Source organism: Rhopalosiphum maidis, chromosome 2 (assembly GCF_003676215.2).
Source record: "Rhopalosiphum maidis isolate BTI-1 chromosome 2, ASM367621v3, whole genome shotgun sequence".
NCBI lineage: Eukaryota > Metazoa > Arthropoda > Insecta > Hemiptera > Aphididae > Rhopalosiphum > Rhopalosiphum maidis.
The window spans coordinates 70,944,875-70,967,766 of NC_040878.1; the positions used below are offsets into that span (position 1 = coordinate 70,944,875).

Here is a 22,892-nt window from a genome sequence, read left to right on the forward strand (position 1 = left end):
CGCACTGTCAGCCGTCATCGCGCCTGTCTGACTGTCTGAGACACGCCTCCCAAACTATTAGCCATCCGCGTAGAGCGCAACTGCGCATAAGCCATATATTCGTCGATCGCGCAACCGCCGTCGTGAGCCGGGAGAGAGAATTCCGCATTCTGTAAACCATAGATTCCGGACCGCTCCGCTCAACCACCACCGCGCCACCGATCGTTGTTTGTTCGCTGACCGGCGATCACCATTTTTCGTACACTGATCACTGATCAGTCGACGGTCGTCAGTGACTCGTCTCTTTTCCGTCTGTCGTTTGGTGTATATGTCGCATATCTATTTTAAAACAAACCGCTGTATGATTTTCCGCATTTTATCGGTGTGATCAGTTTCTTAGTTCGGGTCTTTTCCTTTCCAACCTACGCCGCCGAAACGACCAAAGATGTAAGTAGTCTGTTCGCCTCGCGACCACCCCCCTTCCATCAGCAAAGTGATTACGGTCAAATCTTGAATCTTCAAATAACTTAACGCGCACGTTTCTCAATACGATTTTGTCTTTTTCTGATAACCGTTTCTTTCGTTTCAGCATCTACACAATACCACAGTTGGACGACAAAGATTTCACCATAAACTTTAGCAACGACGTTACGTGAACTTCCAGATAAACGCAACAACAGCTTACGAATATTATACGTCCACCATGTCTTCTTCAGTATGTTTGTATTTCATGAGGGGATCATGTCGATTTGGCAACCGTTGCTGGAACTCTCACGATCTGGGATCCATCCACTCTGACAGCCCGTTCCAAAATCAAGGTAAATTCCATCGTCCGCGTTCTATTCCTGTCCAACGACAATACAATGTGTGTTACCTGTTGTGTGTGTTCCTCTCGTAAAATCCGTCATGGTGAATGTCATTTGCTTTCCGGCATAAGTATTAATATATTTAAGTTAAAAGTTAAATACATTTTTATATATCTGGCCCGTTTTTTTTACAATTAATTTTTAGATTTCGGACATTAGAATAGAATTAAATATACAATAGTGTTTTACATGTCAAACGATTGACATAAGTCTTGATAGGTAAACTATCCTAGGTTAACTTGAAATGCATACAAAAATCATTATTAGAGACCATTTAATTCAAATTTTGTTTTGCTGCCATCTCGTATATGTACCTTATAAGCCTTTTAATCAGTCATTGTATTTATTATGACTTATGCCCTATCGTATGTATCCACGTACATGTTTAAAAATTGCTATAAAATTGAATCAGTAAACCAAAGGTTAATTAATCAAAAATTAATTCCGGTACTTGTTTGTTATTGGGGCGATGCCTAAACCCTTTTCCTTCCGACAACTTCTTTTCTGACATCGCCATCACGACCCCTTGATGAACATTATATGGCCATTTTCACATATTTCACTAGTTTTGACTATATTATTTTTTTATAAAAATGTTATTGCAGTATCATTGTTAAAAACAACTGTAAGTAATTCATTAAAATTAATTTTATTAAATAAAATTAAAAATTAATGTTTCGTATGGGTTTGAACGAAGTCAAAGTTTAATAAAATAGCGAAAGCCTGCAGCGTACTATTAAAGTTTAATTTAAAATGTTCAATAGTTTTTCCATTTCCCAAAATAGATCATCCATCAGAAGCTAAATACAATAATTGTAGGTATAATAACGGCACCCTAAATGGCGAAGTGATAACAAACAAGAGTGGCAGGGCCATAAATTTTAATTCCAAATTACAGTCATTAAAATCCGCCACAAGCATTCTTCTGATATTGTATCTATTATATTTAAAATAATAGAAACTTATCTGAAAATAAGCTTATTTTAGGAAGTTTGAAAAATATTTGAACCTTATTCGTACATTTGTACCTTCTATAATAGTATACAGTTCTATAATGCTCTGCATTTATTTTTATAGCAGAATCCTCTGATGATGAGGAGGAAATCAGCTTTTCTATTGCGGCAAGGAGAGAAACTACTCCAATGACAGCTTCACCAAGTAGTAGTGCATCTAGACCTAGACAAAGAAATCAAGTTCTTCCCAATACAGCAAAGAAGTATGATATATTTTATTTATTCTTATTTATTTTTGTTTTAACTAATAAATCATATTAATTTTAGGTCACCAGAAACTAATAAAACAGCAACCCAAAATAAGTGGAGCTTAAAAAGTAATTATATTTTTTTCCTACATATACATTTTATTAAATAATTTTTGAAAAATTGCTTTCAGATAATAATACTGGGGAGACAAGAGAAGGTACTCCTGATAATGTGTTAGTAGAAACAGTAAAAAAATTAAATGAAGCTGAAAATTTAGTTACATCACTTCGTCAACAGCTGCGTATCAAGAATGAAGGAGAAAATTTCTCTTGGGTTGAACATCAAATGGAACAGTGCATTGAAAGTGATCTACAATGTAATATATGTTACGAAATGTTCATCAAGGTAATATAGCTAAATAAAATAGTCAATAATTAATTTTATTTTATATTTTTTTACTTATAATCTTAAATATTTTTTAATTAACATATTTAAATCACTTATTTTTAAATTTGTTTATTATTTATTTAAGTGATTGTTATCAATACCGGTGAAAGGATAGAGCAGAGAGGGCTAGAGCTCCTAATTTGTAATTTTTTAAGTATTAATATTTCACCCTAATGTTAAAAATAATAGTCAAATCTATAAATGTAATTTTATATAATGCATTAAAATATTGTCATTACTTATAAAATAGGCATTTTTATTTGTTTATCAATTCTTATTTATCATTAATAGCAAAAAAAAATTTTTTTTTACAGCCAACTGTGCTAAATTGCTCTCATACATTTTGTCTTGAATGCATAGAGTCATGGACTCGAAGAGTCAATCACTGCCCAACATGTCGAGTTTACGTTAAAAATAAATCATACTGTCTAACTTTAGATACCTATTTGGACAAAATATCTGACTGCTTACCAGATGAAATAAAAACGAGGCGGGAAACTTTAAAAGTTGAACGTGATAATAATAGAGGTAATAAATTGTATTTTTAATATAATATATTATTAAGTAATATTTGTTGGTGATATTATAATACTTAATAATAGTGGAGGTTAATAGAAACCGAAGAAATAATGCGAGGAGAAGAAACCATAGAAACCAATCCATGCGTCAAACATTAGGTGTATTATGGGGTGAACGAGATCGAGATGGTGCTGAATGGAATATTGCCCTAGAAGAAGCATTATTTGATCCAATACGTTTAGGCGATGCAATTGGTAGAAATAGAGATGATAGGGAAGATGATGTATGGTCTGATAGCGACTTGGACAGGTATTACCATGTACTATTTTAAAACAATTAGATTAAAACTAGCTATGCTTAACTTCTGAATAAGTAGTTCTTTTGGTATATCTAGTCATGTACAAATTACTAAGATCATTGAAAATTCTTTTATTAAATTACTAGAAAGAATTTTAATAGTATTATTATAATTTTGGTAGTCAAGACTAACAGATTCTACTCATTTGAAAGGTGGATAATTTTGAAATGTGCACAAATGGAGTAAGATTTCTAATATTTTATTATTATACCACAAAATGCACATTGTATTTATAAATTTTATATTAGATCATATCTATAATATATGCATGTATTATGTTTTTTTGGGACATTTATCCACTGTGATAATAAATAACTATGGCTTCAATCAATACTTATTCATTTTTAAATATAATGACTAGGGACTGAATTTTAAAGACAAGTGTCAAAAATTAATGTAGACATAAATATATTTTAATAAAAATTAATAGTTGATATTAGTTTGTAATTATTAAGATAGCCAAGACTCGTGCTTTGCAAACTTGGTTATCATGAAAATATAAAAGATAATTTAATCAGGGGATGAAAAAAACAAGTTTTAATATTTAAAATTATCAGTTTCTCTTTATTCCATATTGGAAAATAAAAGATATGCTTTACATTTGTTTAGTATTGGAATTACATTTTGAGTTTGAAAAGTACCCTGTCCGAATTGAAGAAAAAAAATATGCAAATGCATTAAAATCCGAATTCTAGTAGTGATATTATTTAATAATGTATTATACAAAGAGATAGTAGTAGCAGTATTAACTATAAAGTATAATATACTCCATTCTAAAGAGAATATCCCAGGTGACAACCAGTTTTTGTCTGGCAGTGCACATATCCCGCATAACGCCGCATAGATTGTGACCGGTGGAAGGGGAAAAAAGTGTGCAAAATTGGTAATATTTGGTTAATTTTATTTATTATTAAAAATATGAATTTGAACATTTCTAAAGGATATTTTTTGTACTATTTAATCACATTCACATTTAACTGTGTATATTAGACATTTTACTTTTTACTTTTTTTATTATTTAACATAACAAACATATTTTACTTTAAAATTGATGCGTATAAATATTAAATCCATAAAAATATGTCAGCACAAAATCATCTGCTTTGCCATATATGTAGTCAGTAATAAAATAAATATAAGTTTAGAGTGATTTATAATGTTTTCTGTGTTGAATATATTAGAAAACCTCACTTGCAGTCTTTTCTGTTAAAAAATTTGTTTTTATTCAGTACTGTATAATTAGCAGATTGTGAATTATTGTGGTCATTGTTTATTTTTCATAGTTATACTATAATATTCATCTTTTTATTATAATAAAACCATTAAATCCATAATGAATTTAATAAATTTCAATAAGAGCCCTTATTCTTATGTAGATTTATTAACCTTAATGATGAATACCTACATACAATACAAATAATATTAAATCTTAATTAAATATGCATTAATATTAAAATAGCTATTAATTAATGAAAATAATTATTCTATTAATATCGTATGTGTAATTTATTTTCTCATTGTGTTAAAATATGAAAAAAATCAATTTCTATATCAATATAGTATGGTATACTTAAAATATACAAAAAGAAATATATATTTTATATTATTAAATAATATATTTACTATTAAGTATAATTTGACTATTTTCAAAATAATGATGTAATCATGTATGATATTTAAATTTAATTTTCAGTATTAATTCAATTAAGAATTTTTAGAATGTACCAACTTAAATTTACTTCTAAATATTTAAATTGTATGTGCGTTTTATTTTGTAAATATAAAATTCAGCTACAGCTTTTAAATTGTATTTGCGTGTTGCTATAGTAACAATAAAACATGTTCGCTATGTATCATATTTGAGTATACTTGTTTGAAAACATATTTTTAAAAATTGAAAAAGTAAAATATCAGTGTAATTCTTGCACATACTTATAAAATAATAATTTATTTAATATCAAGTACATTATGCCATTGGTGCCATTCAGCATATATGAACAATGTTAAACGACCCCATTCAGTGTTATTTGCAGTGAACATGGTTTTATGTAATAACTAAAAATATAAATTTTATATTTTAAACTCTTTAAGGTTATAAATTATAACTAAATAATTTATTAAGATATACTTAAAAATATTATTAATTTTTTGATAGATGTTAATTATTTATATATTGTAGATTATTTATTGGTACGTTTAAGAACTCTGTAGCATTATAAAGAGGTCCTCATACTCGCATGTGTTATCTTTGTCTTACAATTATAAGAAAGCAAATTTGTATTTAGCCATTCCAATTTTGTGTATTTAGAATAATATAGGGGCGTAATTAATTTTTTTACTTAGGTATAATCAAACTGCTATAAAGTATATTTTCTATGTTTTTACAATATTTTAATTTTTAAGTAAACTATGTGTATGTAAATTATTACCACTATTATATTAAAATCTTATGTAAAAAAAATATAGATAATGTTCTTTCCTTAGTTTGAAAAGATGTCAATTCATTTTAATATTAAAGCTAATTCAACAAAACTAAGCTTATAAATATTGTTGATCAAATTATTTTTTTTCTAATCAAATTATAGGTTAGAATTATGTATTGTGTCTTCACTAATTTTCGACCGTGAGATAGTCTAAAAATATTATAATTTTTTTAGATATTTTATTTTGATGGTCCAACAATTTAAAAAAAGTAAAACTATTAAATATATCTTCCAAAACTTAAAAATTACTTGCTGTTCAATTTTAAATTATAAATTTTAATGTTCAAGAATTTAGATCATTAAAAATCCTATTGGACGTTATTAACAGTTATTGAAGTATAAATGTATACACTACTGCTATACATATATTTTAAATAATTTTTTTTAATAAAATAAATAAATATCATAATTCAGAGTCTTTGGGGTAGGCTATCTTGAATAATGTTGCAGGTACTCGCTTATATAAGAAATAGTACCCCTCCCCCTCTTGTATTTCAGTAACCCAAAAAATTTACTCATTTCGTACAAAATGCGCATATTTACTATTATAGTATTATATACAAAATATACTATATATATTATATTATAATATAATTGATTAACTATATATGTATTATCGTAATATATAACACAATTATACTTACACAATGCCACATGAACGTGGCGTTGTGATTTTAAATATAGAGCACTGTACTTAAAATATCAGTTAATTAAAAAATAAAAGTCTTATGTGTTGATACTGGTGTCTGTATGTTCAAGACCCAACAGCTACTTCCCACCCACCCCAATTATGAAGGGCTGCTTGAGCACCTTTTTAGACACATGATAGCCGCCATTGCAGAGCCTTGTTAAAGTGTAATTATTTATGTTTTAAATTAAAAAAAAATATTTTAGCAACTATAGGATTGTGCTTTTAATTTCTTCGAAATATATTTGATTGTAGTGCCTAGTAGATTATTTATTATTTAAACAAACTGAAATATGTTGTTTTTTTTCCAGTGTATTTTATTTAATATCAATTCGTGTGTTTTTTTTTCCGGTCTTCAGTTATGAGTACTTTTGCTCTTATTGTGACAATATGGGACACTCAGCTTCCAACTGCCCCATATCCATAATGGAGGAGACTGATCATGTATGGTAGAGCTAATCACTTTTTTCTACTATCCCGTTATTTAATTGCGTGTTGAAGGCACCTTTTCCTAATACGCTTTTTTGCTGGGACTATTTATATATTTTTTTTATATATATATATATATATATATATATATATATATATTATATTTTAAATAAAAATATAATACTTGTGATGTAATTGTTTTGATTATTAATAGTAGTTCATATCATGAATCGGGGCAAACTTGTTTCATTCATTTGTCCTCAACTTATTATAATTAATTGTTAAACTAAGATTATCGATTTATAGAATTTATGTACATTTTTTTTTTTCATTCATATAATTCAGGTCTTTATAATAATATAATATCAAATAAATTAAAATATATCTCATAAACATTAGTATTACTGCACAATTTTTTTTCCGTTTATTAGTTATTAGTTTGCTTAATTTTAAATATTTAAATACTTGGCTCGCATTATTTTTTGTCTAGTATAATTTTTTTTTTATTATTATCATTATTATAAATTATGGATTAATAATATTATTATATAAGGTAATTATATTATTGAAATTAATTTGTAAAATTATTTTATTTATTTTCTAATTATGATGCTTAATAGATTTGTACACCTATTCATAATTAAAAAAAATATCTTAAATTATTATGTTATTTTATACAACACGACACTCATATTAACAAGCACAATTAGCTTTCAATGGTGAAACTTATTGTAGGTTTGAACTTTGACCAATATAATAACATTAAATAAGCTACATTTATAAATTATATTAAATTTTAGAGTACCTTAGTCATACTAAATATAAAAAAATATTTGGTTGTCTATCATGAAATCTTTGAATGAAAAGAAAAACAACAATTCTGTTACAACATAAATATTCCTTTAAATATTTATGTCTAAACTCTGTCTAATCAATATCTATTTTAATGTTGGTAATATTATATTAATGTCAATATTCATTTAACTTAAACAATAAAAATAATTAATATCATACTTTGACAATTTATGAAGCCAAATCACGATAGCCTGAGTAGATGTTTGAAAGTCAAATTCTGGAAATTGTTGAAGTATTATTTCATAGTTGTTTCGTGTTTATGGATTTTTATATTAAAATATATTGGTTTTTTACAATAAAAAAAGAAAACTAATTTTTTCGATCAGTGATGAATAATGATAACTCATAAATCGGTTGAACATAATATTCTAGTAGAATCAAATATTAAGAGGATGTCTCACCCACATGTGTTGTCTCCGTCTTACAACACGTACGACATAGTAAATTTTCGTTCACTAGTTTCAATAGTGTGATTTTAGTTTTAATATTAGAGTGAATGGACCTATTATCAAACTTTTAGGGAAGAACATTATCTGTGTTTTCTCGTTGGATTTTTTTAATATTTTAATTTTTAAGTGAATTATGATCATTTTAAAATATTTAATAATTTCATTTTCATAACTCACCTAAAACTTAAAATATCGTAAAAAGCCAACGAGAGAACATAGATAATGTTCTTACCAAAAAGTATGATAATAGGTCGGTTAATTCACTCTAATATTAAAACTAAAATCACACTATTGAAACTGGTGAACGAAAACTTACTATGTCGTACATGTTGTAAGACTGAGACAACACATATGGGTGAGACTCCCTCTTAACATAATAATTTTAAAAAAATTATTGATTTCCTACATTATTACGACTTTTATAAATGTTTCAGATTTTTTCCTTTTGAATAACTGACTTGGAAATCGAATATCAATTGAGTTGATGTGTATGATTATGGTATGATATACTTTACAAACTACTATTAAAATCAAATGTTACTTCAGTAACAATCAATTATGTACCTAGACTTAATGATTAGTTTTTAAACAATGTTTATTTTTATTTTTCTGTTTTTTATGCATTTAGTTATTTTTGTGTAATTGTAACTTAATTATTAATATTTTTTTTTTGTTTAGTAACTGTTCTACATCTGTTGTATCGCCAGTAGAATTATTTTGTATCGTTTTTTGACGCTATTTAATCATTAAATTAAGTTTTTATTTTAATGGAAAAATATTTTTTTCTCAATTTGATTTTCAACATATTATGTTTAAAATTCACTATTAATGTTCTCTTAATTATTTTCAAGAAAATTATTGATTTATATTAATTTTTATATAAATTTGTTTAGTTGTTACTTTTATACATATTTTTTGATATGGTAAAAAGTAATCAATTTTTTGTAACTTATTATTGTTTTTATTATTTTTGTTTGTTTTTTTAGAGATACACAATGGAAATGTCTAATGAAAACCGATTTTAAAACTATTTTATTGTAAAAATCCTTTATTTTATTTTAAATATTATACAACTGATAATACACAAACATGATGTGATGTGTAATAAAGATTGTAAATACATAATTTTAATATAAAATGACTTTTAATAATTAAATTTATCATATCTGTATTAGTGTTGGCCAAAGAACTGCACACAATACAATATATATGATTTATTTATATATTCTTATCTATGTTGCTCATTACTATTTTTCAATATTAATTCAGATTATAAATTATAAGTTAAAACATATAAGTATTTGCAATACTAAAGTTAAGACTTAATGTTAGGTTTTTTTTTTCATTTAAAACGATAAATATGATATGATCTTTTTTCAGCAATTGTATCTATAAATATATCATAACAATATAATTATTAATAATATAATATTATAGTATTAAATGTCTCTCAGTAATATTATAACATTTAATGCTATATTTTGGTTTCCTTAAATTAGTCAACTGCCACCAAGTTCTAATAATTTTTTGTGAAGTGTAATTATATTATTAATTATTTGGTCTTCAGTCATAAAATTTTGGCAAAATATGCACAAAAATAAAACAAAACATCGAAAATATGTAAAAAAAATTTAATATAAATAAAAATAAAAAATGAAAGACCTAAAAAAGTGGGTCGCGAGTTCAAAAAGGTTGAAGACTACTGATGTATAACATTATATACCTAACCGCATTCGGCCAGCGAACCTTTTTTTATCTGGCATCTAAGTGTGCGATGGACAGTATATACATACCGGTGTCTTGGTAAGTATTATTCTATTATATTATATTTCGGTTCAAGTATATTATTTTATTAAAATATAATCTTCGATAATATTAACTAAATTTTCTTTTTTATGCAGAAAAAATGTTTATTATGCTTTTCTTAAAAAATGTACCCAATTATGCAAAAAAAAAACAACAAAAATGAATTCGCTAGGTGCTAAGTTATAAAACAATTTTTAGTTCATCTAGTTATAAATAGAAGGCATAAACAAAAAAATGCTAGTCCTATAACTTCTCATCCCTATTTATAAATTTATAATGGAAATATTGCCTCATCAATTTACCTCCCATTTTTCTTTTACTTTTTTTTAAACACCTAATATATTACAAATACATATTAATATATAAAGCAAATTATTAAATTACAATGCTTTATGCCTTTATCTATATACAACGAAATTTTTAAAAATTAATTTAAAATGTATTCAATTATTATAGTTAATATGATAACCAGTTAATAAATAATGGCAATCTTATCTTATTTACATCATTTAAAATGCTATTCATTGTTCAGAAATATGATAAGATAAATCATCCACCATTTAATGAATCTGTAACCAATCAATCATTCTGTAATATTGGCTTACAGTTATATGATTTTAAAATACTTATAAAATCATTGTCCACTATGAAGTATTGAAGTAATAATAATTTAATGGAGTAATCAGTTAGTCTTTTAAGACCTAGACACGCTTATGCTTCTAGATTATTCAGTATTTCATTACAAAAAACCTATGCTGTAATATTATGTTTATGTAATGATATATTTTTAAGCACAATCAGACGAATGCTCTCCTGCACTGGAGAAAAACTGAATTATATTGTACTTTCTATTTACTTCTATGCAAATATTAATTCCGTTAAGAGTTTTAGGCCTACGGATTATATTATTATATTGATTAAATACGTCTTAAAGGGAAAAACAGCCAACAGAAAATGTACATAACTAAAACCTCATTTCACCCACCTTTAATCTGTAAATTATATAACTAATGATATTAAGTATCTATTGAGGAAGACCTCTTCTCCCACCAACAATTAACCCTACACCTACTATATACTATGAATTACAATCTATTGAAAAAAAAGATTAATATTGGTAACACATGTATCTCATGTTCTATCATAATACTACAGAATAAAAACATACTGATGTTTAAAAAAATAGTCTAGCAAACTTGGAAAGTTTAAATTTGTAAATATAAAAAAAAAATTAGTTTTTAATGCATTAATGCTTAAATTAATTTAAAAATTACAGAATAATAAATAATAATTACATTAGAATTCAAGAGTTCAGGATGTTTAATAATAAATATTTTAGTTTTTCATATAGCATAATTAAGGGAACAAATTTTAGTATGCAGCAGAAAACATTTGCTAAAATAATAAAGTACCAATGTCTTTTGGTCATAAAATTACTATATAGATTGAGAAATACTAGAAAAAAAATTATACTAACTCGTTAATTTTTAGGAATATTGTGAACTAAGGTGTTTATAATTTTTAAGAATAAATTATATGTAAATAGGTTTTCCATCATTTTATTTGATACAAAACAATGTAAATCACGTCATTAACATAAAATTAAACTTCTCCCCTGACGTTTTGGGCGACTTTGTGACATTTGGAAAGATGGTCAGCGAACTCGGAATATGGGGTCTTCTTGAGTGGTACGTCTTTCCATAAATCAGGTGTCAAATAAGCGTATGTCTTAGCAATAGCAGCATATGTAGCCTTGGCTTTAATAACAAAAAAAATAATTAATAAAAATAATTCTCAGTAACAATTTAAGTATAAAACATAATATTTTGTCTTTCTAACTAACCGAAATTGCCGAGAGTACCAGTGGAACCACGGGCAGATGTGTAACAATCTTCAATTCCAGCCATTGTCAACAATTTTTTGGGGACGGGGGCACTGACGATTCCAGTTCCTCTTGGTGCTGGAATCAAACGCACAGCGACTGATCCACACTTTCCTGTGACCTGGATGGAAAAATAACAAAGTTGATAAATAAATAAAAGCTCAACACATTTTAGAAATAAATCAATATTATACTTTGCAGGGGACTGTATGTGGTTTTCCAATTTTGTTTCCCCAGTAGCCCCGTCTTACAGGAACTACAGACAATTTGGCTAAAATTATAGCACCTCGAATGGCTGTTGCTACTTCTTTGGAGCACTTGACACCCAATCCAATGTGTCCGTTGGAGTCACCAATAGCTGTAATATATGAGTATTATTAATATAAGAATTGATCATCGTGTTTATAAGGTAATATGACACTCTCTGATTGTACATTATCCAGTAGTTGCTTTAAATTGAACACAATGTGATGTTTAATTTTAAGTTAATAAAATAAATGCATTAAACAGAAAAAAAATTCAAAGAATACATTATGTACATGACAATTATTAAGAGGCAGATAAAAAGTTTATAATACAGATTCAAGTATATTCAAACTGTTATAGTTGAATTATCTCAACAAAAAACCATCATCATTATTAAGAAGCATACATACCAACAAAAGCCTTAAACCTGGTACGTTGACCAGCACGTGTTTGTTTCTGGACAGGCATAATTTTCAATACTTCATCGTTGAGTGAAGAACCAATGAAGAAGTCAATGATTTCAAATTCCTAACGAACACATACAGTTAATAAATGTTACACCCAACAGAAAAGTGCTCAAGATGGGCGACATGCCGCCAAGAATGTTAGACTCAAAGGAAAGACCAAAGATGACGAATGAGCTCACTTTGATCGGCAACGAAAACAAATAGATCTCTTCCAATGAAGAGATTTTGCCATCCTTGACCAGACGGCCGAGCTTGGTGACTGGCACCCATTCCTTTTCGGCTTCCTTGCCTCTACCACGGCCACGACCACGTCCGCGTCCTCTACCACGGGAACCTCCTCTGCCGAATCCACCGCGGAAATTACCGCGAGTCTCTGCCATATTTAGCTGCGAACATATACCATTGTGGACATAAGATAAATGATGAATATAAACGATAGTTAAACGTCACGTCACACGCCGTCACGAAGCACACATGCTCGTCGGGGTGAAGATATGTATTAAGACCAGACGGCACGCTAAATGGCAAGCAACCCGATCACGGGTAGATACAATGACTTACCTTTGGTAAAACGCCGTCGAAGAAAACAAAAAGTAAGTAAACGAGCACGAAACAGGGAAACGTGTCAAACTGGAACTCGAAGTGTGAATCCCGTTTTCAGATAAAAGACGGAAAACTCGAAGAGACGGTATGAACGTACGACAGATTGTTGGTTATGTTGTCGTTCACAGTGCGCACCAGCCAAATGTCGGTGCGTAAAACGTCTGTGTAGTCATACTACCTACACTGATTTTCCCCCTCTTATCAAAGCATTCAAGCACGAATTGCCCGCTGAATTTGAAAATGCGAATCTATGTATTATTTTCTTATTGGGTAATAGATATTATTATATTACATTATTAATCATTATGTATATTGTTAATTTCATTTCGCATGTTTGGGATGTACCGACCAAAAAGGATTAATATTGAACAAAGATCAAACGTAATCCGCGACCGATTGCAGATAAAATAGATTTTCTAAGTTTACAATCAATAAACAGAACAACGAACTCTGTGGTGACAAGTAACAATAGGTATACAAACGTTATTTATTGAATAGAATGCTTAGTAAAATCTTGAACAACGGAAAACTATGTCTAAAAATTAATACTTTACACTTTACAGTTAAATAAGTTTACAAAAGTAAAGGTCCATATGTGGCTATTTGACTATCACACTTTTGTATTAAGTACCACAGAATAAATTTAAATTTCACAAACGAGTTGTGTCCCAAATACTGAATTGTGTCTCACAGTTTTTTTGGGCTACACAAATTGTGTCCAACAATTTTAATAAATTCAAATTGTGAATTTGTCTATTAAAAAATTAAAAATACCTATGTTATATATTATAATATTTTACACGGAAAATAAAAAAGTTCGTATAAAAGTCATTTTATTATAGTAAAAACAGATTTCTCGATTTAAATTTATAAAAACTTTTTTATTTCAATTAACAAAACAACATATTTTATTCTGAAAAATATTAATTTGAATTTATCATCACACAACTTGTGTAAAACTTTACAAAACATTTAGGATCCAATTCGTTTATTCCTCTTTTATCACTAGGACACGACTCGTGTACCCCACTTTTATCACAGGGACTCAACTCGTGTATGAGAAATTTCATCAGGACACACCTTGTTAACTGCGATTTACACCACTATTACCTACCTAATATCATTGATAAAAATTTGAACTGGTTTGAGCAATGTATAATTTACTGCATTTATATTATTGGAAACGGATGAAAGGCTTTTGTAAGATTACAGAAATATTATTATATTAAGATTACATGTAATATTAAATTTAGCTCCACCCAGAACGTTTTGATATAAATATAAATAATATTTATTAAATATCTTAAAGGTTTTGTAAAATCTGTCACTGGATAAGCCTCCCCTCTCATACTATATTACCATTATGTTAATATTTTCTGTTTTCATATTTATGCACATTATATTGCAGACAGTACATTTTTCTATTGTATTTTTTTAATAAAAAATAAATAATAAATATAATTTATTAATGCCATAATAATAATTTGGCCCTATAACTATAAAACTTTTAAGTACATAAAAAAAGGCGCTCACTCCGCTCGCTAGGTAACCTTACTCATTTAACATATTTTTTTTATACTTCATAATTTATATAACAAAAACTATATCCACTTTTGTTAACACATTACTTATTAAGACATAAATAATCTTAACTCATATCAATTATAGACCTGCAAGGACCATTCAGTTACTGCCCAGTCCAGATAGCCCAGTCCAAGAAATGTTGTAAAAAAAAAGCCCAAGCCCGGTCTGAAAATCATCCTAAGCCAGTGATGGATTAACCACTAGGCTCGTGAGGCTCGAGCTTAGGGCGGCAATTTGGGGTGGTAATTTTGTTATGTTATTTTATTTTTAATCTCAAAAATGAATTTTTTTATTAAAAAAAAAAAAATTAACTATTACTATTTTTCACTCCCGGAGAGGCTATACCCGATTACCCATCAATTCTTCGATGTTAGCCCATTTAAACTACGATCCTTGGATAGTATTAAAAAAATTATTGTACATAAGTCACGCAATAAGTGAAATATCAATAAATTCTATTCTGTGCTTGAATGGTAAATAATTATATAAATTATTTTTTTTTATTTTGCTTTGTGATGACACTGGTTTCACGTTAGCTTGATATTAACTGGGCCTCATAACTTAGTAACTTACTCATAGAGCTAATGTAATTTCTTGTCACTTATCGGTGTCTAAGCACCATTCGGATTTGTCGAACTGTTCTCTGTTATTATCATAAATGTAATGTTTATACTATTTATTTAAGTTATTAACTAAATATTAAAAAAAAAGTAGTAGGTAATAGTGGTGAACGGTCACATAGATCCTTCGACAGCTAGATCTCGGTGACTAACTGACGCAAGAGGATCCAATCGACACGAGATTAAAATGACGCATGAGAATCTAATAATCATAAGGATTTTACAACTTAACTAATTTTGTAATTAGTTTTATTAATTTTTAATTATCAATGTATTTAAATGTTTTTACGTTATTATATCGCAGTGACACTAGTATAATACAGTTGTTATCTAACATAATCCATATAATTTTTGTTTAATAGACAATTAAAAAATATTTTCTATTATAACCTAATGTTTTAATAATATACGCATAAATTGTTTCATAAATAAAGCTTTCATAATGTTAGGTTTCGTTTATACATCTAATAAAAAATTAAAATGTAGTTACTGAACATTTCACTTCTTAGTTAAAATGACTAATAACTCATGTCTGGTCACCATCTGATGTTTTTTTATATATATTAATCAGAATAGTATGTAACATAGTATAACTATATAACTATAGCTACTATTATATTATTATTATTATTGCTTAAAAGTTTTAACTTTATTCATATTCTCACTCCCAGTCTCAGAGGTTAGTCGTAAGTCCAGTGGTGCCGATCTATATTTCATGTTATGGAGAAAAAATGCTGGTGTTAGACCCACCTACTAAAAAAATGTTTAGTTAGTTACGTTCGAATAGTACTATATTTATTTTTAACTATATACATACATGATACAGTATAACAAACTATTTTTGATTAACACCCACCCACCCACCCATAAATAGTTATGAAAAATTTTCCCCAGTTCATACCCGTGTTATGCGCTACTGTTAGAACATATACCAAATTTGAATACTGACAAAACTGGATATTTAACGAAAAATAACAATTATAGGTATAGTTATCTATTTATTTGTTTTAAGTTATTACAAAACTATTATTTAAAGACACCAATTCGTGTATTATTATTCAACACTAACAGAGAAGTATTCAAAATATTATGTAGATTAGTTTTAAGGTGTTTATGCCATAAATTTATTGACACACCTACAGTGGCGGCTTGTCAAGGGTCTTTGAGATGGCGACTCGCCATAAAAAAGTAGTAAAGCAATAAAAAAATTGAAGAAAATTGTAGTATAATTTAATATTTTTATCTATTTTGAAAATAATTATGATGGTTTTCGATATTAATATTATTGATATCATAATATTAGTATTATATTTTTACATTAAAAATGAGAAGATGGGTGTCTTCAATAATAATACTAGGGCCCTATAAAGATACTACTCTACAGTGCCTTAATAATACGGGCGAAAAATGTCGATAACAACAACTATTTACTAATTTATGCGATGCCAATGGCAGAAACTTTGAATGAGTTTAGTCTCAATGTACTGAACAACATCTATACAACCTACCCCGTCCTCCGCCTTGTCGTGCATATACAATTTTTATAAGTCACAGTTGAGTCTCTCGAACGGCAGACTCCCGAATAAATTTAAATGTCTGGTTAATAATAATATTACAATATAATAATACAGTATATAATCTATGGATATGGATCTATCATATTAATCTATCATCTATGGCAATCATTAATCTTCGCTATTCATTGGAGACGATTGACAGTTTTAATCATTTTAACGGAGAAAAAAAATAGACGTACAAATCCTTAAACCGTACTTTAATATATATAATATTTTACACGCATATGCCGTTCTTTTCAGCTTATTTTTATGAAATATCTCATTATCTTCAATTCGAAACGCGGTAAAGACGAACGAGGAAAGGTGTTCCTGTGTCGGCAATGTGGTTACTGAACGTGTGGACATTAAATATGACACAACTAAGTTTCACAAAAAAAATCGATGTTTACGTGAGTTTGATTTTCTATACCTTTGGAGCTTTAATTTACTTTTTTAGACATAAAATAAATACATACTTAATGCACTGGACATTCTGCTACCCGCAGGGTGACATATACGTATGCATAGATTTTATTCACGAACGCGCGATGCATACAATACGTGCGACCGAAAATACACAATCGTCATATTAGTATATTACCAGACCCATTTTATATAATAATTTATATTTATATTAATTGTAACTGGCCGAGTACCTGACTAATATAAGTTTATTTTTCCCTAACAAAAATAAAAAGTTTTCCGAAAAAACACATTAATATTTTATAATTGTCTAAATTTTGAATTTTTATGACATTATTAGATATTCATTTCATATTTCTGTGATAACTATTTCTCTTCAACCGATTTTTGTTTTTTGTAGTAATTTAAAAACGAATTACTATAGTTATTTGATAATTTTAACAAATTTTAATGTTTGCATTTCTTATAAATATTATAATTTTCAAAATATTTTACACTTATAGGATAAAATAAACATAGCACATATGAATAGATGCATTTATTATATATATATATATATATATATATATTAATATCGCAAATTATCTGAGCATATCAATTAGAATTTATCGATTTATTTTAAAATCAGTAAAAATAGTATGAGTATGTATTATTCTTAAGCAGTACGGTACCGAAACGGGAATGATATAGTCACATGTGTATATAACGAGTCGAATGTGAATAACTGCTTATATTTAGAAATTAATTTTGTAAGTCCTTCTTTATAAAACGTAAATCATAATCTATTAACTATTTAGTATGTAATATTAATTGAATGATTAAACTTTTAAATATTTTTAAAATTATTAATCATTTAGTTCAGCCAAACCGTAAACTGCTACTATAGTTTAGCTACTATAGTAGATGACTACAATACTACATGTAGACTAGGTTAAGTATGTCACTATAACGAATTTGTATAATTTGAATTCAATTTTCAATGTATAATGCATTAATGCATTGTATACAATGTAAAACTACGCTGGTCAAACATGGTCTTATTTTTTGGTGAGAAATTTTACCATACAACTATTGAAATAATAAAATTATAATTAAAAAAAAAATTCAGAATATACAATTATTATGATTTTACGTATGAAATTAATTAGATACCAAAAGTTTCGCATGCAAGACAGCTGAAATATAAAAATAAATCCTATAATATCACAAAGAGTTCTATAAAAAAAACATATGATCTATCATATTATTATAATATTTATCATCCATGGCAAACAACAATTATCGTAATTTGTAGGAGACGATTAACCATTCTAATAAATTTATTGAACAGTCGTCAAACAACAACCTTCAGTACATGACAAGTACTCTCATTTTCATAAAAAATTTCAATGATTTCATTCCGAAGCGTAAAGAAGACAAATGAAGAAATAAACTGGCTGTTTCTTCAGTGGCTGTGCGCGTTTGAACTTTAATATGGCATCTCAGCTTGATTTCGCCGAAAAGCGTCGAAGGATACTTGCGTAGGTTAATTGTTCTATAATTTTGGGGTAGAAATAAATTTACTATTTATACATAAAATAAATATTTATTGACTTGTACAAGTTGCCACCTCGATTACTTAGACCTATATTTTATTCCCGATCGTCCAATGCAGTTGGTCGGCAACCGGCGGGTTATTGTATACGACCCGTTTTAAATTCTTAAACGATGAAATCTTTTTTTTAATATTTTATTATTTTAAAGTTCCAGATAATATTTTTTTTCATAGTAAATAATTTAAGAATATAAAATTTTTATTTTTGTCTGTTCCGCAAACTATTTTTAGTTCGTGAATATAAAATGCATTAAAATAATGCAGAAATAATAACTTAGAAACATAACAATATTAATCATAATTCTTTTTTTTAATACTTAATAATATAATTATTTTTATTTAGTTCACTATTTTCATAGATTAAATAAAATAATTTGTAATCATCTTCATTAGAATAAAATATTAATACTTTGTGATATCTATAAAGATTTGGTCTAGTTTATATGTTTCAATTTTACGTATGTCAAACAGCTAAAATAGAAAAATAGATCGTATAATATCATAAAGAGTTCTATATAGATTTATCATATTATACCGTATAAAACCGTTAATAACCGTTATAAAATTATAATTTAAAAAAATGTCAAGATAATAAACAATTATTATGATTTTACGTATGAAATTAATTAGATACCAAAAGTTTCGTATGCAAGACAGCTGAAATATAATAAATCCTATAAAATTACAAAGAGTTCTATAAAAAAAACATTATTATAATATTTATCATCCATGGCAAACGACAATCGTTGTCATTTGTAGGAGATGATTAACAATTCTAATAATTTTATTGAACAGTCGTCAAACAACAGCCTTCAGTACATGACAAGTACTCTCATTTTCATAAAATATTTCAATAATTCCATTCCGAAGCGTAAAGAAGACGAATGAAGAAATAAACAAGCTGTTTCTTCGGTGATGGTGCACGTTTGAACTTTAATATGGCACAGCTTGATTTCGCCGAAAAGCGTCGAAGGATACTTACGTAATTGTCCTATAATTTTGGGGTAGTAATAAATTTACTATTTATACATAAAATAAATGTTTATTGACTTCTACAAGCTGTGACCCCGATGACAGACCTATATTTTATTTCCGATCGTTCAGTCCAATTAAGTGGTCGGCAACCGGTAGGTTATTATATACGACCCGTTTTAAATTCTAAAACACTGAAATTTTTTTTTATTTATATTTTATTATTTTAAAGTTTTAGACAGTATTTTTTTCTATAGTAAATAATTTAAGAATATAAAATTTTTATTTTTATCTGGTCTGCAAACTGTTTTTAATTTGTGAATATGGCCTGAGAGATCAAAAAGGTTACCGACCATGCATTAATGATGAAATTGCCAAGAATAAAATAAAGTTATTAAGTACACCTTAGATCCTGGACGTAGCGAAAAATGTATAATGATTTTACAATTATGTAGTTTATTTTCTGTTTGTCATGAATTCTTGTAGCAAATAATATGATCTATTTGGTACTTTGGGTGGTAAATAGTAAAATAAAACAAAAAATTTCAGATCTTGCCATAATATCGGAAAAACAACAAAACTGAAATAATTACGCAATATTCTTGTATAATTTCAACCAGGAAGACGATTGGCAGCATCAATAAGAAGATCACCTGAATAACAAGTGTCGCAAGGCTGTGTTTGTTTAATACTATAATTTTTTGAACACTAGTACAGTATATTATGAATATTTACTTAAATTATATTTAACTTTTATGATTTTTTTTCAGATAATATACTGTACTACGGTTTTAGGTGTTCTTTTTATTTCAATAATACGTTGATAAATTACCAATTTTTTTCTTATTACATAGCTAGTTCATCTTTGTGTATGTTTAAATTTATATTTTTTATAGTTATTGTGCTGTTTAACTTTCTTATAAAAGAGAGTGAAGAATTTAAAAGGTGGCCACCGAACAGAAAGTTAAACTGCAATATACTATAATCATCTTAGTTCTTATTTACATTTTTAACTGATAAATTTTGAATATAAAATTTAAAATTAATTTAAATTCAAAAATAAAAGAACACCAACAGATTTCTGAAATATTAAAATTGTTTTTTCTATGAGTTTAAATTGCATTTAATTTGCACATTAGTTTGTAGTTTTATAGGAACCAAACATTTAGCTGGATAATGGACTACTCACCGACGATGAATTTGTCATTGAGCTATGGAAAATGTGTCGGCACTCGGCTTCGTTTCAACCCGGTGGAAGATTGACAGCATCAATAAGAAGCTCAATTTATCAACTGTCGAAAGGATTTGTTTGTATTATATGATAATTTTTAGAATTGTAGTAGCCAGTAGGTACAGTATACTATATATAATATTTATTAGTGAAGAAAAATTTGTCACAAAGTTGATGGAAAATGTGTCGGCTGTATTTCAACACGGAGGACGTCTGGCAGCAGCAAAAAGAAGCTCATCTTAATATCAACTGTCGAAAGGATTTGTTTATATTATATTATAATTTTCAGAATCGTAGTAGCCAGTAGATACAATATACTATATATAATATTTATTAGTGAAGAAGAATTTGTCACAAAGCTGATGGGAAATGTGTCGGCACTCGGCTTCGTTTCAACCCGGTGGAAGATTGGCAGCATCAATAAGAAGCTCAATTTATCAACTGTCGAAAGGATTTGTTTGTATTATATGATAATTTTTAGAATTGTAGTAGCCAGTAGGTACAGTATACTATATATAATATTTATTAGTGAAGAAAAATTTGTCACAAAGTTGATGGAAAATGTGTCGGCTGTATTTCAACACGGAGGACGTCTGGCAGCAGCAAAAAGAAGCTCATCTTAATATCAACTGTCGAAAAGATTTGTTTGTATTATATTATAATTTTCAGAATCGTAGTAGCCAGTAGGTACAGTATACTATATATAATATTTATTAGTGAAGAAGAATTTGTCACAAAGCTGATGGGAAATGTGTCGGCACTCTGCTTCGTTTCAACCCGGAGGAAGATTGGCAGCATTAATAAGAAGCTCATCTTAATATCAAGTGTTGCCAGGATGTGTTTGTTTTATAGTATAGGTTAGGTTAGGTTATTATAATAATTTTTATTAAGTTGTCCCCTTACGCGTCAGCGCTCATCTCTCATCCACTTATCCAACACATTGACTATCGCCGGCCGGCAACACACATATTATACACATTACCCGTTTTTGTAGCTTGTACAATAGCGAAAATCATATTTTTATTCCTAGGTTTCCTTATTGAAATAAATTATATAGTATTATTGATATCTACATAGTTTAAGTTATTGTATATTTTTTTTATTATTTGAATGCATTCATATGATCAGTGGCGTATTTAGGAATTTTAGAATAAGGGCAACACATATTTTGCCGCCTTCCCCCTAATAAAAAAAAAAATTAAAAACTTCTACACCGCGCAATGGTGAAACTGTTAATAGCATAGAACACCATGTTATATAAATACTATAGTATTCTATGCCTCTATGGCACACATTTGTTGTGACGGTACTCAAAGCCCCTACCTAAATACGCCCCTGCATATGATGCGTTTTAGCTTACGATGTGGATTAGGCCTACTGGGGACACCACAATAAAAAAAACGCGCCTCGTGTAATACCTCATAAAGTTATTAAACAATACGGACAATGTTGTACGTCGTTTAATAATAAAGGTGGTGTGGAAAATTACCTAACACTGTTATTCTTATCTTATAGTTACCTTGCATACAGTTTTTTTATTAAATACCAATTAAATAATTATTTATATCAAGAAACGAGAAATATTAACGTTTTATAAAGTATTACAATAAAATAGTTTTGAAAAAAAATTATT

At 27.9% G+C, this 22,892-nt stretch overlaps 2 protein-coding genes across 8 annotated transcripts; one reads left to right on the forward strand and one right to left on the reverse strand.

Annotated features, from left to right (window-relative positions):
* The first annotated feature begins 158 nt into the window (after positions 1-158).
* Positions 159-9,279, forward strand: LOC113554325 (LON peptidase N-terminal domain and RING finger protein 1-like). 7 transcript variants are annotated; one of them, XM_026958119.1, is made up of 9 exons: positions 162-426; positions 569-797; positions 1,923-2,061; positions 2,126-2,175; positions 2,238-2,452; positions 2,809-3,022; positions 3,097-3,322; positions 8,710-8,774; positions 9,262-9,279. In XM_026958119.1, exons 2-8 carry the CDS (start codon positions 683-685, stop codon positions 8,726-8,728), a joined length of 978 nt encoding a protein of 325 aa, XP_026813920.1. In that variant the 5' UTR covers positions 162-426; positions 569-682; the 3' UTR covers positions 8,729-8,774; positions 9,262-9,279. The 7 variants fall into 7 exon arrangements, with proteins under 7 accessions (XP_026813915.1, XP_026813914.1, XP_026813917.1 ...); XM_026958118.1 differs by lacking the exon at positions 9,262-9,279 and adding an exon at positions 8,954-8,971; XM_026958114.1 differs by lacking the exons at positions 8,710-8,774; positions 9,262-9,279 and adding an exon at positions 6,854-7,207 and having other exon boundaries at positions 159-426; positions 1,926-2,061.
* A 2,341-nt stretch (positions 9,280-11,620) lies between these two features.
* On the reverse strand, positions 11,621-13,397 carry LOC113551709 (40S ribosomal protein S2). Its single transcript, XM_026954112.1, has 6 exons — positions 13,238-13,397; positions 12,856-13,062; positions 12,620-12,737; positions 12,158-12,321; positions 11,925-12,084; positions 11,621-11,838 (listed from the first exon to the last, which is right to left on the reverse strand). The coding sequence occupies exons 2-6, from the start codon at positions 13,054-13,056 to the stop codon at positions 11,684-11,686; spliced, it is 798 nt and encodes a 265-aa protein (XP_026809913.1). The 5' UTR covers positions 13,057-13,062; positions 13,238-13,397; the 3' UTR covers positions 11,621-11,683.
* Between the last annotated feature and the right edge of the window lie 9,495 nt (positions 13,398-22,892).